The sequence below is a fragment of the Mytilus edulis genome, chromosome 13, assembly GCF_963676685.1.
Source record: "Mytilus edulis chromosome 13, xbMytEdul2.2, whole genome shotgun sequence".
In the NCBI taxonomy this organism is placed as follows: domain Eukaryota; kingdom Metazoa; phylum Mollusca; class Bivalvia; order Mytilida; family Mytilidae; genus Mytilus; species Mytilus edulis.
In genome coordinates, this window is record NC_092356.1 from 31,773,898 (window position 1) to 31,791,467 (window position 17,570).

At 32.2% G+C, this 17,570-nt stretch overlaps 1 protein-coding gene across 4 annotated transcripts in view; it reads left to right on the forward strand.

Annotated features, from left to right (window-relative positions):
- The window catches only part of LOC139499988 (TELO2-interacting protein 1 homolog), a 48,283-nt gene that overhangs the window by 22,513 nt on the left and 8,200 nt on the right, over positions 1 to 17,570 (forward strand). For all 4 annotated transcript variants that reach the window (XM_071288667.1, XM_071288664.1, XM_071288668.1 and 1 more), the window contains exons 16-22: positions 10,851 to 10,987; positions 12,326 to 12,491; positions 13,697 to 13,798; positions 14,097 to 14,309; positions 14,828 to 14,933; positions 15,958 to 16,040; positions 17,181 to 17,296. In XM_071288667.1, the coding sequence (XP_071144768.1) occupies positions 10,851 to 10,987; positions 12,326 to 12,491; positions 13,697 to 13,798; positions 14,097 to 14,309; positions 14,828 to 14,933; positions 15,958 to 16,040; positions 17,181 to 17,296 (923 nt within the window). The remainder of the gene's footprint in view (positions 1 to 10,850; positions 10,988 to 12,325; positions 12,492 to 13,696; positions 13,799 to 14,096; positions 14,310 to 14,827; positions 14,934 to 15,957; positions 16,041 to 17,180; positions 17,297 to 17,570) is intronic.

Sequence of the window (17,570 nt, forward strand, 5' to 3'; positions counted from 1 at the left end):
GGTTTTGGGCTTTCCACTGAAAAGGTCTTCCTTAATTTGAAATATGCTTTAATTCCTTTGTTATAAAGTTCTTTCTTTGCTATTTGGAAACTCCCAGACGATGAAAAATTTATACCTAAGTATGTGTAGTTCTGTACACATTCTAAAGTCTGGTTTCCTAATGATATTTTAATATTTTTAAGTCTTCCTGATTTGTTAAATACAAGAACCTTGGTCTTTTTAGCTCACCTGGCCTAAAAGGCCAGGTGAGCTTTTCTCATCACTTGGCGTCCGGCGTCCGTCGTTAACTTTTACAAAAATCTTCTCCTCTGAAACTACTGGGCCAAATTAAACCAAACTTGGCAACAATCATCATTGGGGTATCTAGTTTAAAAAATGTGTCCGGTGACCCGGCCAACCATTCAAGATGGCCGCCATGGCTAAAAATAGAACATAGGGGTAAAATGCAGTTTTTGGCTTATAACTCAAAAACCAAAGCATTTAGAGCAAATCTGACATGGGGTAGAATTGTTAAACAGGTGAAGATCTATCTGCCCTGAAATTTTCAGATGAATCGGATAACCCGTTGTTTGGTTGCTGCCCCTGAATTAGTAATTTTAAGGAAATTTTGCTGTTTTTGGTTATTATCTTGAATATTATTATAGATAGAGATAAACTATAAACAGCAATAATGTTCAGCAAAGTAAGACTTACAAATAAGTCAACATGACCGAAATGGTCAATTGACCCCTTTAGGAGTTATTGCCCTTTATAGGCAATTTTTAACCATTTTTCATAAATCTTAGTAATATTTTACAAAAATCTTCTCCACTGAAACTACTGGGCCAAATTAATCCAAACTTGGCCACAATGATCTTTTGGGTTAGTAGTTTAAAAAATGTGTCCGGTGACCCGGCCAACCATCCAAGATGGCCGCCATGGCTAAAAATAGAACATAGGGGGAAAATGCAGTTTTTGGCTTATAACTCAAAAACCAAAGCATTTAGAGCAAATCTGACATGGGGTAGAATTGTTAAACAGGTGAAGATCTATCTGCCCTGAAATTTTCAGATGAATCGGATAACCCGTTGTTGGGTTGCTGTCCCTGAATTAGTAATTTTAAGGAAATTTTGCTGTTTTTGGTTATTATCTTGAATATTATTATAGATAGAGATAAACTATAAACAGCAATAATGTTCAGCAAAGTAAGATTTACAAATAAGTCAACATGACTGAAATGGTCAGTTGACCCCTTTAGGAGTTATTGCCCTTAATAGTCAATTTTTAACCATTTTTCGTAAATCTTAGTAATATTTTACAAAAATCTTCTCCTCTGAAACTACTGGGCCAAATTAATCCAAACTTGGCCACAATGATCTTTTGGGTTAGTAGTTTGAAAAATGTGTCCGGTGACCCGGCCATCCAACCAAGATGGCCGCCATGGCTAAAAATAGAACATGGTGTAAAATGCAGTTTTTGGCTTATAACTCAAAACCCAAAGCATTTAGAGCAAATCTGACATGGGAAAAATTTGTTTATCAGGTCAAAATTTATCTGCTCTGAAATTTTTAGATGAATCGGACAACCCGTTGTTGGGTTGCTGGCCCTGAATTAGTAATTTTAAGGAAATTTTGATCTTTTTGGTTATTATCTTGAATATTATTATAGATAGAGATAAACTATAAACAGCAATAATGTTCAGCAAAGTAAGATTTACAAATAAGTCAACATGACTGAAATGGTCAGTTGACCCCTTTAGGAGTTATTGCCCTTTATAGTCAATTTTTAACCATTTTTCGTAAATCTTAGTAATATTTTACAAAAATCTTCTCCTCTGAAACTACTGGGCCAAATTAATCCAAACTTGGCCACAATGATTTTTTGGGTTAGTAGTTTGAAAAATGTGTCTGGTGACCCGGCCATCCAACCAAGATGGCCGCCATGGCTAAAAATAGAACATGGTGTAAAATGCAGTTTTTGGCTTATAACTCAAAACCCAAAGCATTTAGAGCAAATCTGACATGGGAAAAAATTGTTTATCAGGTCAACATTTATCTGCTCTGAAATTTTTAGATGAATTTTGGGTTGCTGGCCCTGAATTAGTAATTTTAAGGAAATTTTGCTCTTTTTGGTTATTATCTTGAATATAATAATAGATAGAGATAAACTATAAACAGCAATAATGTTCACCAAAGTAAGACTTACAAATAAGTCAACATGACCGAAATGGTCAATTGACCCCTTTAGGAGTTATTGCCCTTTATAGTCAATTTTTAACCATTTTTAGCTCACCTGGCCCGAAGGGCCAAGTGAGCTTTTCTCATCACTTGGCGTCCGTCGTCGTCCGTCGTCGTCCGTCGTCGTCCGTCGTCGTTAACTTTTACAAAAATCTTCTCCTCTGAAACTACTTGGCCAAATCAAACCAAACTTGGCCACAATCATCATTGGGGTATCTAGTTTAAAAAATGTGTGGCGTGACCCAGTCAACCAACCAAGATGGCCGCCACGGCTAAAAATAGAACATAGGGGTAAAATGCAGTTTTTGGCTTATAACTCAAAAACCAAAGCATTTAGAGCAAATCTGACATGGGGTAAAAATGTTTATCAGGTCAAGATCTATCTGCCCTGAAATTTTCAGATGAATCGGTCAATCGGTTGTTGGGTTGCTGCCCCTGAATTGGTAATTTTGAGGAAATTTTGCTGTTTTTGGTTATTATCTTGAATATTATTATAGATAGAGATAAACTGTAAACAGCAATAATGTTCAGCAAAGTAAGATCTACAAATAAGTCAACATGACCAAAATGGTCAGTTGACCCGTTTAGGAGTTATTGCCCTTTATAGTCAATTTTTAACCATTTTTCGTTAATCTAAGTAATCTTTTACAAAAATCTTCTCCTCTGAAACTACTGGGCCAAATTAATCCAAACTTGGCCACAATCATCTTTGGGGTATTTAGTTTAAAAAATGTGTGGCGTGACCTGGTCAACCAATCAAGATGGCCGCTACGGCTAAAAATAGAACAAAGGGGTAAAATGCAGTTTTTGGCTTATAACTCAAAAACCAAAGCATTTTGAGGAAATCTGACGGGATAAAAATGTTTATCAGGTCAAGATCTATCTGCCCTGAAATTTTCAGATGAATCAGTCAATCGGTTGTTGGGTTGCTGCCCCTGAATTGGTAATTTTGAGGAAATTTTGCTGTTTTTGGTTATTATCTTGAATATTATTATAGATAGAGATAAACTGTAAACAGCAATAATGTTTAGCAAAGTAAGATCTACAAATAAGTCTACATGACCAAAATGGTCAGTTGACCCGTTTAGGAGTTATTGCCCTTTATAGTCAATTTTAACCATTTTTCATAAATTAAATTAATCTTTTACAAAAATCTTCTCCTCTGAAACTACTGGGCCAAATTAATCCAAACTTGGCCACAATCATCTTTGGGGTATCTAGTTTAAAAAATGTGTGGCGTGACCTGGTCAACCAACCAAGATGGCCGCCACCGCTAAAAATAGAACATAGGGGTAAAATGCAGTTTTTGGCTTATAACTCAAAAACCAAAGCATTTTGAGGAAATCTGACAAGGGATAAAAATGTTTATCAGGTCAAGATCTATCTGCCCTGAAATTTTCAGATGAATCGGTCAATCTGTTGTTGGGTTGCTGCCCCTGAATTGGTAATTTTGAGGAAATTTTGCTGTTTTTGGTTATTATCTTGAATATTATTATAGATAGAGATAAATTGTAAACAGCAATAATGTTCAGCAAAGTAAGATCTACAAATAAGTCAACATGACCAAAATGGTCAGTTGACCCCTTTAGGAGTTATTGCCCTTTATAGTCAATCTTTAACCATTTTTCATAAATCTAAGTAATCTTTTACAAAATCTCCACTGAAACTACTAGGCCACAATCATCTTTGGGGTATCTAGTTTGAAAAATGTGTCCGATGACCTGGCCATTCAACCAAGATGGCCGCCACGGCTAAAAATAGAACATAGGGGTAAAATGCAGTTTTTGGCTTATAACTATGAATTCAAAGCATCTAGAGCAAATCTGACAAGAAGTTAAATTGTTAATCAAGTCAATATCTATCTGCCCTGAATTTTTCAGATGAATTGGACAACTGGTTGTTGGGTTGCTGCCCTCCAATTGGTAATTTTTAAAGAAATTTTGCCGTTTTTGGTTATCTTGAATACTATTATAGATAGCGATAAACTGTAAACAGCAATAATGTTCAGCAAAGTAAGATCTACAAATAAGTCAACATGACCTAAATGGTCAATTGACCCCTTAAGGAGTTATTGCCCTTTATAGTCAATTTTTAACAATTTCCATTAATTTGGTAAATATATGTAAATTTTTACCAAATATAGTTCTCTGTTACTAATGGGCAAAGTTCATTATAGATATAATTGTAAGAAGCAAAATCGTTCAGTAAAGTAAGAACTTCAAACACATCACCATCACCAAAATACAATTTTGTCATGAATCCATTTGTGTCCTTTGTTTAATATGCACATAGACCAAGGTGAGCGACACAGGCTCTTTAGAGCCTCTAGTTCATAAATCTTAGTAATATTTTACAAAAATCTTCTCCTCTGAAACTACTGGGCCAAATTAATCCAAACTTGGCCACAATGATCTTTTGGGTTAGTAGTTTGAAAAATGTGTCCGGTGACCCGGCCATCCAACCAAGATGGCCGCCATGGCTAAAAATAGAACATGGTGTAAAATGCAGTTTTTGGCTTATAACTCAAAACCCAAAGCATTTAGAGCAAATCTGACATGGGGTAAAATTGTTAATCAGGTCAACATTTATCTGCTCTGAAATTTTTAGATGAATCGGACAACCTTTTGTTGGGTTGCTGGCCCTGAATTAGTAATTTTAAGGAAATTTTGCTCTTTTTGGTTATTATCTTGAATATTATTATAGATAGAGATAAACTGTAAACAGCAATAATGTTCACCAAAGTAAGATTTACAAATAAGTCAACATGACCGAAATGGTCAATTGACCCCCTTAGGAGTTATTGTTCTTTATAGTCAATTTTTAACAATTTTCATAAAATTTGTAAATTTTTACTAACATTTTCAACTGAAACTAATGGGCCAAGTTCATTATAGATAGAGATAATTTTAAGCAGCAAGAATGTTCAGTAAAGTAAGATGTACAAACACATCACCATCACCAAAACACAATTTTGTCATGAATCCATCTGCTTCCTTTAATATTCACATAGACCAAGGTGAGCGACACAGGCTCTTTAGAGCCTCTAGTTTGTGTTAACTGTCATTTTATAATCAACTGTAAATTTATTTAATTTGTTAACACAATTTTGAAGTCCTTGCTCTGATGATGATAAAAGAACTACATCATCAGCATACATTAAAATATTTAAGGGATGTGTATTTAATGGGATTGGGTCACATGTTTGGTCAAAATAGGTTGGCAAATCATTTAAATATATATTAAAGAGACAGGGACTGAGATTATCCCCTTGTCTTACTCCTATATTTGATTTAAAAAGGTTTGTCCTGTGTTGGTCTATTTTTACACAAGTTTCTGTGTTTTCATACATACATTTTATAATGTCATAAAATTTTGTTTCAACACCTATACATTTAAGTTTATAAAAAAGGTGGAGATGTGAAACTGAATCAAATGCACGCTTAAAATCTACAAAGCATGCATATAGAGGCTTCGAATTATTTTTCACAAATTTTTGAATGATGGTATTTAACACATACATATGGTCTGTTGTGCGACATCCTTTAGTAAAACCAATTTGCTCACTTCTAATTATATTTCTAGTTTTTAAAAATTTTGTCAACCTGTTATTTAGAATTGAATTAAATAACTTGCCTATGTTATCTGCAATAGTAATGCCCCTGTAGTTTGATGGATCATGATTAGATCCAGACTTGTGAAGGGGGGTGATAAAGCCTTGGCCCCATAATTTTGGGTAAATACTACTTGAAAATACTAAATTAAAGAGTTTTTGTATTAGAGGGATACAAATGGTTTGGCTATATTTTATCATTTCATTCGAGATCATGCTGAATCCACTCGATTTAGAATTCTTAAGACTTTTTATTGCTTTTTCTATTTCCTCAGGTGTTATTAAGTAGTCAAGTTCATTAAAAACATTTTCATTATGGAATGATTCAAGTTTCTTCTTAATCAAATCATCACTATATTGTTCATTCTTATTTAATTTTTGAAAGTATTCTTGCCATTCAGATGGGTCGATAGTATTCTCAGATTTGTTTTGACTATTATTTGAGATATTTTTAATTTTATCTAGAAGTTGCCAATAGGCTTTGGGATTTTGATCATATAAATTATCGAGTTTATTCATGATGTCTTGTTTGAATTTTCTTATTTTTGCTCTTCTTTGTTTTCGATACGATTTCAGGCATTTAAAAAAGGACCCTCGTACATAAGGATCTGTGTTGTGATTTTGCATTAATTTGTATTTTCGATATAAGTTTTGTTTTAAATTTATTATATCTTGATCTTGCCATTCTCTATTCTTTTTAATTTTCTTCTTCTTGCTTTTTTTTGGTTTTCTATTAATTTTCTTTAGTGATAAATCTGCGGCTTTTAGAAAAATCTTATTTAAATCTTCTGCGGCATTATTAATTGAATCTTGGTCATAAATTTTATCTTTATACTGTCTAATAAAATTTTTGATTTCATTTGAATTTATGGCATCTTGAAATGCTGAGACTGAGTTATCATCCCATATATATTTATCTGGCATTAAAGCTAGATTTAAGTTTCTTTCATAAATTTTTGTGTTGCATTTTAACATGCATGAGATCTGACAATGATCTGAGAAATCAGGTAAAAAATTATGAGTGTGAAAATATGTGAAATTTGGTAAGAGTTCCTCAGATGCTAAAAAATAATCGACAACACTACTTCCTAAAGGTTGGAAGCAAGTGTGTGCACCCATTGTTCTGCCATTAAGGATACGCAATGATGAAGATATACATAGAGATAGGAGTTGTCTGCCCCTAGTGTTAATAGAACTATCTTTACTTTTTCTTTGAATTAGACTAGAATCACATTTGTAATTGTCAAATAATGGAATATGTTTGTCTGAATCCATTTGGATATGATCAATTTCACAAGCAGTTCTTGCATTTAAATCTCCTGCTATCATGATTTTTCCTGATTGGGAATATTTTACTATATCATTTTCAATCATTTCAAGAATATTGTAATTCAATTTTCTATAGTAGGAAGAATTTTCAGGTGGATTGTATACAAAACAAATGTATAAATCTTCCTGAAACCCGAAGAATGTTCTGTCTAACTTTAACCATATAAAATCATTTGTGGCATGTTCTAAAAATTTAACACCCGGTCTTATTGTATTAAGTATATATACTGACAAGCCACCATGTCTTTTCCCACTAGGTTTGGTTCTAGGTCTTATAAGATGAACCGGTCTTTGAAAATTTGGAAGTTCTAAACAATTATCCAGATCACAGTGGGTTTCTTGCAAGCAAAAAATGTCTTGCTGTAAAAGATTGTCAACAAAAATATCATCTTTAAATTTGTTAAATCCCTTACTAATATAACCATTGATATTCCATGTTGAAATTTTCAAGTTTTTTTTTGTATAAATCATGTGTGCTTACAATGATCAATAGAATAAGCATACACTAAAACCAGTAAATATAAGTCATAAAAATATGAGTTGCATGTAACTGTGTACTACAGAGATTTGTGATGTATAAAATAAAGTACATATACATTTGTTTATATTCATAAAAATTGTACATTTTCTTAGGAAATGTATACATATATCAGTTGTTGCATGTGTGTACATACATGTATTTCTATAATTTATAGACTTGCACAATATTTATGTCTGAAGATATTGTAGACAGACTCTCTCTGTAGAGGAGAAGAGTTAATAATAAAAAAAAAAAAAAAAAAAAATAATTTTTTTTCTTTCTTTAAAATCTAGTTCTCATTCATGTATCTTTTAACATGTTTTACAAATAAAAAGTCAGTGTCATGATGGTCTTTTTAACTAACTTTATCTGTCCTGATTTCAATATTTTTAACTTTTGTATTACCACATATCATTTGCACCAGTGTTTTGAGTCTTTAATCTCACAAAAATTAAATAATAATCCATATACAGATCATAAAAACAGTGACCATGGTACTTAAATTCTTAACTAGAGAAGTACATGTATATGTAGGAAACTATAAGTATATAAACATCTATAATAGTGCAAAAATAATAAACAATTTAAAGTCTTGTTACATTTTTACATATATGTGCCTATTCAATCATATTATCTAAAGTATGGATAATTCCAGTCATAATTGTTTTGATCTGATATCCAACTACCTTGAGTGTTTCTATTTCTCTTAATATTAAGTGCTTTATATAATGCATATTTGAGGTTTGTGACAAACACTTTGGTTCCTTCAAAGTTGAGGTGTACCTTGTCAAAATTTAGAAATCTATAGTTTGCATTGCCTCTGTACCCCAAGGAAGAATTATCACAAAGGTGTATGTACTTTTTATGCATGAATATATGCTGCAAGATTATATTGCATTCTTGTATTTTTTGGTTCAAGATATAAGAGTCTCCTCGACATATTCCCAATGAGACTACTATAGAAGCAGATGGCCATTTTACATGTATGCTATCAACTAGTGAAACGAATTCTCCACAGGCGTTCTCCATGTTTTCTTTGTTTCTTACATCATTTGTGAAGAGGTGCAAGGCTATACAATCAAATACCTCAGTACAAGATTTAATATATGATTTGGTTTTTTCAATTGTGTAACATAACTGCTTTCTTACTGAGTAGCCTCTAATAAACTCATTTGTTCTAATTGGTCTTAGGTGAGAGTTTCCTAACAATAAAATCTTTTTTTGTGTGTTTTGTTTGTTGATGCTACCTCTTTTATTGGTTTGTTTATCTATACTCTGCCTTGTGTGATCAGGGTTTTTTGTTGTTTGACTACTTTGGCCTGAAATTCTGTTTTGTGTGTTGCCCTTTGGTGAATTACCTACAGAATTTTTATTTTGTGTGTTGCCCTTTGGCGAATTTACTACTGGTGTAAATGTATCATTGTGTTCATTTTTTTCATTAAAATTGGTACAAAGATTTTCATCACTATTACATATTTTATCAGATACCTTTTCAACATCAATATTTGTACATAATTTTTCGTTTTCTAACAATTCAAATTTGTTTTGAACTTTGCATGCATAGATTGGTTTAGTTGTATTTTCTGATAACGCGTGCATGGTATCATTTATATCTTCAAGTTTGCTTTTATGTTCTTCAGATGACGTTTTGATTTGATTGCCTAATTTTTGAACTTGTTGTACGACTACGTCCATTTTCTTCCTATCTTTTGGTAAGTCTTGTGTTGCATTCTTAATTATAGGGATCATCATACAGCTTTTCTCTACTAGCTCGTAGAGTGATGGCTCTTGTAGTGAATTAAGTACTTTAATGTCTTTTTGAATTTGATCTAGCTTCACAGAAGTTTGTTTTACTTTTTTACCCATTTCTAATAATGAAGCATCACTTCGTGCTCTTTCTTCATTTGAGTGACTTAACATTGTTATGATTGTTGCAAGTTTTTCTTTTAGAATTTGCTCTATGTTGTTTACTTTCTCTATGGTTGCTGTCAAGTCACTTTCACGATTAGGTAAGTCTCTATTTAATGTATTGATTGATGTAACTAATGATTCTTGAAATCTGCTAGCTACACTGTCTAGATATGAACCATCCGGTTGATTGTCTATGGATGTCTGACATGAAGCGTTGGTGGTCGATGTATTTTTGTTGTTTTCCAACTTTTGAATAAAATCTTCAGGTATAACAACGCATTTTCGGCACGTGTATTTTCTTTGTGTTGAGCTTAAAGTAAAAAGGATATAAGGTGGTAAGTTTGTACATGAGTAATGAGTCCATTTGTTACAAGAATTACAGGTTATCATGCTTGAGTTGTCTTGGGTATGGCATATACAGCATGTCTTGGCAAGCTGAAATACTCTTTTAAGCTCTGTTTGCTGTGACTGAAGGTCACAGAGGAAATCAACACAAGTTCAAAATCTAGGATGTTAGAATTATCTTGAGAGAAAACGTTTTTGATTGGCTGATTAATTTGATCATGAGAAACATAGAATTTGATTGGCTGAACACAAATGTCTTCCTTGGACACAGTTCAAAATCGGGAACCATCATATTTTTTCGTGTAGATTTTCACAAAATCGTGTTTTAGAGGGTTTTTCACGATCACGATCGTGCAATCGTGTCAAAGGGTCAAAATCGTGTAATACACATCTAAATCGTGAAAGTTGGCAGGTATGACTATATATATAATGATCATAAACAAGCTTTTGTCCCTTGTTTGGTAGAAATCCAGGGTAGTTTAAGAAAGTTATTAAAATTTGAAAAACTTTAACCACAGAGTAAATGTAATGTTTCCTGCAGAAAAACTAAGTCCATTTATAAGTAAAATACAGAAAAAGTGGATTTTTTTTTTACAAAATTTACTTCTGGATACTATCTTATCATCATAACAAGTTGTCCAAGTTTGTTAGAAATCCAGGATAGTTTAAGAAAGTTATTAAAATTTCAAAATCTTTAACCACAGAGTGAATATTTGTGGACGCTGCCGACACCAACGGATGTAGGATCGCTATGTCTGTTTTAACAAAAGTCGAAGGCTCGACAAAAATCAACAAACCTGTCCCCTTACCTCTGCTTATATCTTTCGATATACTATTTGTTATAATTTTCACAATGAAATCTGCAACCACTCTTTAAATAATTTTTATGTAGCATTATGTAAATTTATTTTTTTTGCAGGTTCTTGGCAAGAGATTTTGTCCTTTCTTAATCCAGACTTTATACCCATTACTGGAGAAGTTAGGAGACGAAACAGCTTTTATTAGTAGTACAGCATACTTAAGTTTATGTGATATTTGTTCTGTCTGTAGCTATGGGTAAGTACTATAGTATTTTTAAAATAATGGTATTTCTATGCTCCACCTGTGGTCATTATGTTTTTTATGCCCCACCTACGATAGTAGAGGGGCATTATGTTTTCTGGTCTGTGGCTCCGTTCGTCCGTCCGTTCGTTCGTCCGTCCGTTCGTTCATCCGTTGGTTTGTCCATCTCGCTTCAGGTTAAAGTTTTTGGTCAAGGTAGTTTTTGATGATGTCCAATCAACGTGAAACTTAGTACACTTGTTGCTTATGATATGATTTTTCTAATTTTAAAGCCAAGTTAGACTTTTGACCCCAATTTCATGGTCCATTGAACATAGAAAATGAAAGTGGGAGTTTCAGGTTAAAGTTTTTGGTCAAGGTAGTTTTTAGTGTAGTTGAAGTCTAATCAACTTGAAACTTAGTACACATGTTCCCTATGATATGATCTATCTTATTTTAATGCCAAATTAGAGTTTTGACCGCAATTTCACGGTCTACTAAACATAGAAAATGATAGGGGGAGTACCATGTACTATGGACACATTCTTGTTGTTTATGATATTAACTTTTAACAACAAGAATTTTCAAGCTGATGAAGTCATTATCAAATTATAAAATGCAATTCAACTTTAATTGATAATTTGTCTAAACAATATATTTTTTTTGTGGTTGGAATATGAAATAACATAAAGTAATTTATAAAACTCTATTTGTAGTATATAAAACACTATTGCATGTTGTGCATTTGGTTGCATGAATACAACAGTTGCATTTCGTTGGTAAATTGATGCAAATTGTCATTGTCTAATATTTTTAAGTACATGTATCACCATCTGTATGCTTAAAATATTAGGCAGTAATATCATTGTACGAATTGTTGGCAATTGGCAAAAGTTAAGTTTACAAATGATACATTAGATTGAAAACCATAACAAATTTGAAAAATCAGTTTGTACTCATTTAAGTTGACTTATTTTTTTGTGCTGCCACAATAAATAACAAAAAATACATTAGATAATGAAAATAAAAGAACATTGTTTGGAGATACTTAGTTTTATGTTTAAAGATATGTTTTGAACGTTATTTATCAATAGTAAATTGTAAGGTCTGTTTTGTCAGTAGATGGGGGTAAATATGAAATTACAGATGATCACTTAAATCAGGCTTTTTTTTGGGGAGGGAAAAAAGAAAAAAGAAGATTTAATTTAATTATGTATATATTGTTCAGTTTTGGGTGGAAAGAACAGATTTTATATATATGGTTGGATAGAAAAATGATTTAACCCTCATTAAATGTCATATATTGAAATATTTTCTTAACTCTTCTTCTAAAAACAAAATAAAAATTTACAGGTCAATAGATGAATTGTTGAAGCAAAATGCTGATTATCTTGTTAATGCTATATCGCTTCGTCTTCGACACTTTGATCAAAATAAGCAGAGTCCTCTGGTGTTAAAAGTGATATTACAGTACAGTACTGTAGAAATACTGCCATTGATTGATGATACTATACAGGAGGTAAGTAAACTCTAGAGGCTTACTCGAAAGTACTGGGTAAGAAATAGACAAGTAATTGAAATATACTGTAGATTTCATTAATATTCGTTGGATATCAAATTTCTTTGATTTCATGGGTATCGATGAACCACAAATTTAACTATTTAACGAATTACAAATTTTCTTAAGGAATTCATGCAGACTTTGCCAAAACCACAAAATTAAATATCCCTGAATATACAAGTTTTCCTCAATTTACGAAAATTAGTACCCACGAAAAAAAAAAATCCACATTAGATATGAAGATGTGGTATGACTGCCAATGAGACAACTCTCCACAGTAGATATGAAGATGTGGTATGACTGCCAATGAGACAACTCTCCACAGTATATATGAAGATGTGGTATGACTGCCAATGAGACAACTCTCCACAGTAGACATGAAGATGTGATATGACTGCCAATGAGACATCTCTCCACAATAGATATGAAGATGTGGTATGACTGCCAATGAGACAACTCTCCACAATAGACATGATGACACAGAAATTTAAAAATATAAAGTCACCATATGGCCTTAAACAATGAATAAAACCAACTAATGCATAGTCAGCTATAAAATGCCCTGAGATGACAAATGTATAACAAGATAACTAACGGCCTGATTTATGTACAAAATAATGAACAAAAATCAAATATAATATAAAGCAACAAACGACAACCACTGAATAACATGCTCCTGACTTGGGACAGGCACTTACAGAATATGGCGAGTTTAAACTATTTTGAAGGCTTGCCAATGATATACCGACAAGACAGCTCTAATCACAGAAGCTCTAAATGAAACTTTGGTTATTTCAAGCCATATTAGTTATGTGGATCAGCGAAAAAAAATATGTAGCATATAAATCATAGGTTAAGCCAAATAACATAAATCAACAGCACCTTACTGATAAGAAATATCTGACTACCAGAAAACTTATAAATATATAAACACAGGGGACATAATTTTGCGAATGGTTTTACATTTTGGTATTTTATGTCGCCTCAAAAGACAACAACACTAAAATTTTCATAGATCGTCTGCTGGAATGGTTATTTTCTATCTGATAAAAAGTTATTTAAAAAAATCTGAAATTGAATCTGTCATAGTTTAAGCTTTAAATTGTGTTTCAAGCGGTCATTTTATTTGAATCTCTTACAAAGATTTATATATTTTTTTGTAGGTGTTATCCTCCTTAGATGATTATTACGATGACCAAGCAGCATTATTTATGGGAGTATTGAATGAACTGGTCAAGGCTGTGTCCAGATGGTTTCCTTGTCTGGTAGGACTTTTTGTACAGTAACAGAAAATTCAAAAATTTATAAATATTGATTAGTTTTTATAAAGGTGAAATATGGCAACTACTTGTGTACAAATATGATCAAGGGGAAATAACTCAAATTTGAAAAATATAATTTGTCTAAATGTGTTGACAATTATATTTAATGAGTTCACATTGTAAAATCGAAGCAATATATACCCTTCAGTACACACAATAACTTTGATCTGTTGGTTATTTTTTCAGTGGTCCATAGATATTGTTAGACTATGATAAAAAAGATTTTTGTTATCCCTTACAGAAATGTAAAGTTGAAGAAACCAAAACACATAACCAATGTGTGAGCTTAATGGATGAACTCTTAGAATATTGTAAAACGCTGAGGGTATCTGAAGGACAGGAAGAGGAAGTGGATGAGTCACATGATCAGCCTTCTCGGGAAGAAGAAGAGGATGATAGTGCAGACCCTGATAAAAAACCTCCATTGCCCAAACATGTAGTTGTCGTCAAAGAGGTATAATTTGCATCTACTACTATATATGATATATCTCTCAATCTTAGCCGATTTATACTTTCCTTGACCAGGTTATTATTATTTTATAATTCATGTGGGGTTTGGTTGATCTCATTTCTTTTTGGTCAAAATTCAATAATGATGTCAAATTTGCTTGTTTTCCTCTGAATTTGCTAATAATTTGATGTCATAAAAAAAAAGTGACCATGACTAAGACATTACTCTAGTATTAATGTATGGACTTTTTTTTATATTGGCCCTTTAACATGCCCAAGGTATTGATAATGACCAAGGATAGTTGTAATGGCCCTGAGGCAACACTGAGTTGCCTAAATCAGCTTCATTTATACTCTGTTGATAGTTGCCTTATTGGCAATCTAGCCACATCTCCTTATTTTATAATCATGAGGAAGGAAAGGCATTGAATTTTTTTTTTAATAATTGTACTTTTACAATTATTTTTAGTGTATTTCCTCTGCATTTTATTTTGTCAACGAAACTTTTAAATTATTTGACAGGTTATGACAAGAAGTAAACACTTATTATCTTCCAAAAGTCCTCGGCTGAGATTGCTGGTATTGAATACGATTGGCTATTCCTGTCAAGCTTTATCGACACACACAGGTATGTACAGGCAAATAAGTCATAATTGTTACAGAAGATCTGATGTGGATTTTTTTTTCAGAATGTTCAGATCTATCTTGAGTTCCTTTTCATTTGTACTGAAAATATTAACTGTTTCTGGTATAAGCAATGTTCAGAATGTCTAAATATATTTCCTCAGGCAACTTCTTGTACGAGTAGTTAGCCCTTATTGAAAATTTGTTTACCAATTTTACCCTTATGCGTTCTAACAAAAAAAAAAACAATGATACAAGTAAACAGTGAAAAAAAATCAACTCCTGTAAAACTGATGTACTGTACCTGTCAAGAACACAATTATTTGTTTACCAACAAGTTTTTTCAAGATGGTGCTCAGAATAGAATACTGTATGGCTTCTGATTGGATATACTTTTAAATGAAAGTTTATCCAATTAGGTTTTAAAAAACTAGAAAATCAAATTCACATCTTACAAAGTATAGAAAATATCTTCCATTTCTGCACGTCGGAGCCATAAAAAATATGCCTTTTTCATTACGTGAAAAAAATTGACGATCTTTTTCAACTGCATTTTAAGTAAATTTTTGCGGCATCACCATATATATTTGTTTTGGTTGTTTGCAATACTGGTATAACTAGAAACAGGAACTTCTACGTGTTTACTCCTAGTTTGTGTAGTCTTCCAGAAATAAAATACGGAACATCACTGGTACCTAAGGAAAATGCATTACGAATAATTACGCTCTTGTAACCTGTAGAGCAAAATTCAGTTGCCATTTATGGCAAAGATGACAACTCACAACATTTTACATTGGATTGAAATGAATCTGAATAGATTTTTTGCATTACTTTAAATTGTGCAGATCAAATAATATTTAAAAAGATACTGTTCTTAGAATCTCAGGAGAAATTAGGGGAACAAATGCTTTTGAGTCATGGACAAAATGTTATTAAAAGGATTGAACCAGTTATTTTCAGATATTTTTCTTAAATTATGGACATTGTGCTAAAAATTTTAATATAGCATGCTTTACTTTATTTTTCAGATGAACTGTTGCCTTTAATTCATGAACTTTGGCCTTCATACAGACAGAGGTTTATAGATGAAGAAAAATTAGTTATAAGAAGGGTATGAAGATTCAACTCAATATGATACTTGACTTAACATTTTCCTGTTTTTGGAAATAGATACTTTGGATTCATTAATTTTTATGGGATACCAATTTTCGTGTATTTACTGATTACAAGTGAACCACGAAATCAAATGTTCGACGAATGACTAAAATTCTATAGACTTGTATGAAGATCAAAACCACGAAATTAAATATCCACAACATGCAAGTTTTCCCTAATCCACAAAAATAGACGAATCCACAGTGCAAATTCTTTAAACTTCTTGTATGCATTGATCCTTTTGACCTTTATATTTGAGGCTAGGGAACTTGATGTCAGTAAAAGCAAATTTCAGTTTTTAAAAATTTTGAAGTATTTAAGGCGTCCATGTTCATTTATGCTTAAATGAAGAAAAAATAGCCATCAAAAGTAGTATATTGTGTGAATTGTTTTTATGTCCCATTTATGGGTATTATGTTTTCTGGTCTGTGCCGCCGTTTGTCCATCCATCTGTTTGTCTGTCCATCTGTTTGTCCTTTTGTTCGTCTGTCCTGCATTAGGTTAAAGTTTTAAGGTAGAGATAGTTTTTGATGAAGTTATAGTTCAATCAACTTGAAACTAAGTAAATCTGTTCCCTTTGATATGATCTTTCTAATTTTAATGCTAAAATAGAGATTATACACCATTTTCACAATCCACTGAACATAGAAATTGATAGTGCAGATTGGGCATCCGTGTACTATGGAAATTGAGGGGTTGAAATTCAAATTGAAATAAGAAAAAAGGTCTTTGTAAGATTTTGATCAGAACTCTCAGTTAATAAGCTAAAGCACAGCTTAGTGGAATAAACCAATACAAAATATAAGTCACTGATGAATTAAAAAAGATATTTCATTTTAATGGCCAATGTATGGAATTTTGTTGGGGAAGCAGAGATAATAACCAATAATATTCCTAGAAATGTATAGGAGGTAAGATTAATAACTATTTCACAATCTTTGATATTTCAAACTTCAAAGCAGACCATGACAATTTATAAGCCTGTAAACATATTGATAAATGTTATTAACCTTCACCCATGCTTGTTTTTGCAAAGGGAAGTAACACCTGTGCTTTTAAAGTTTAAATGCTTATCTATATAGTGATTATATTTTAGGCCCTGGAGACATTAGTTATCATGTCAGAATGTACCGGTGATTTTATCAAGAGAAGAAATGTGACTGATGTCTTCCCAAAACTCATCCATTTCCTAGATAAACAAGCTCAAATAAGGTAATCTTATTTTCTATAAGTATCAGATAGATTCAGTAGCAAATGTCTTTAATGCTGTTACTTATTTTTCCTATTTCTTAGAACCTACATGTATAAATGTACATGTACAAGTACAGTTTGATATTATTCAAATATTTGTTATACTATGGATAACTTTGAATTACAAGTGAGATGTATGCTAAGCATTACAAACTCACACTTTTATTTGTTTTGTCACTTCCCCAGCAACAGCCACCATGTATTTATACCCCCCCTTTAAAAAAGTGGGGGTATA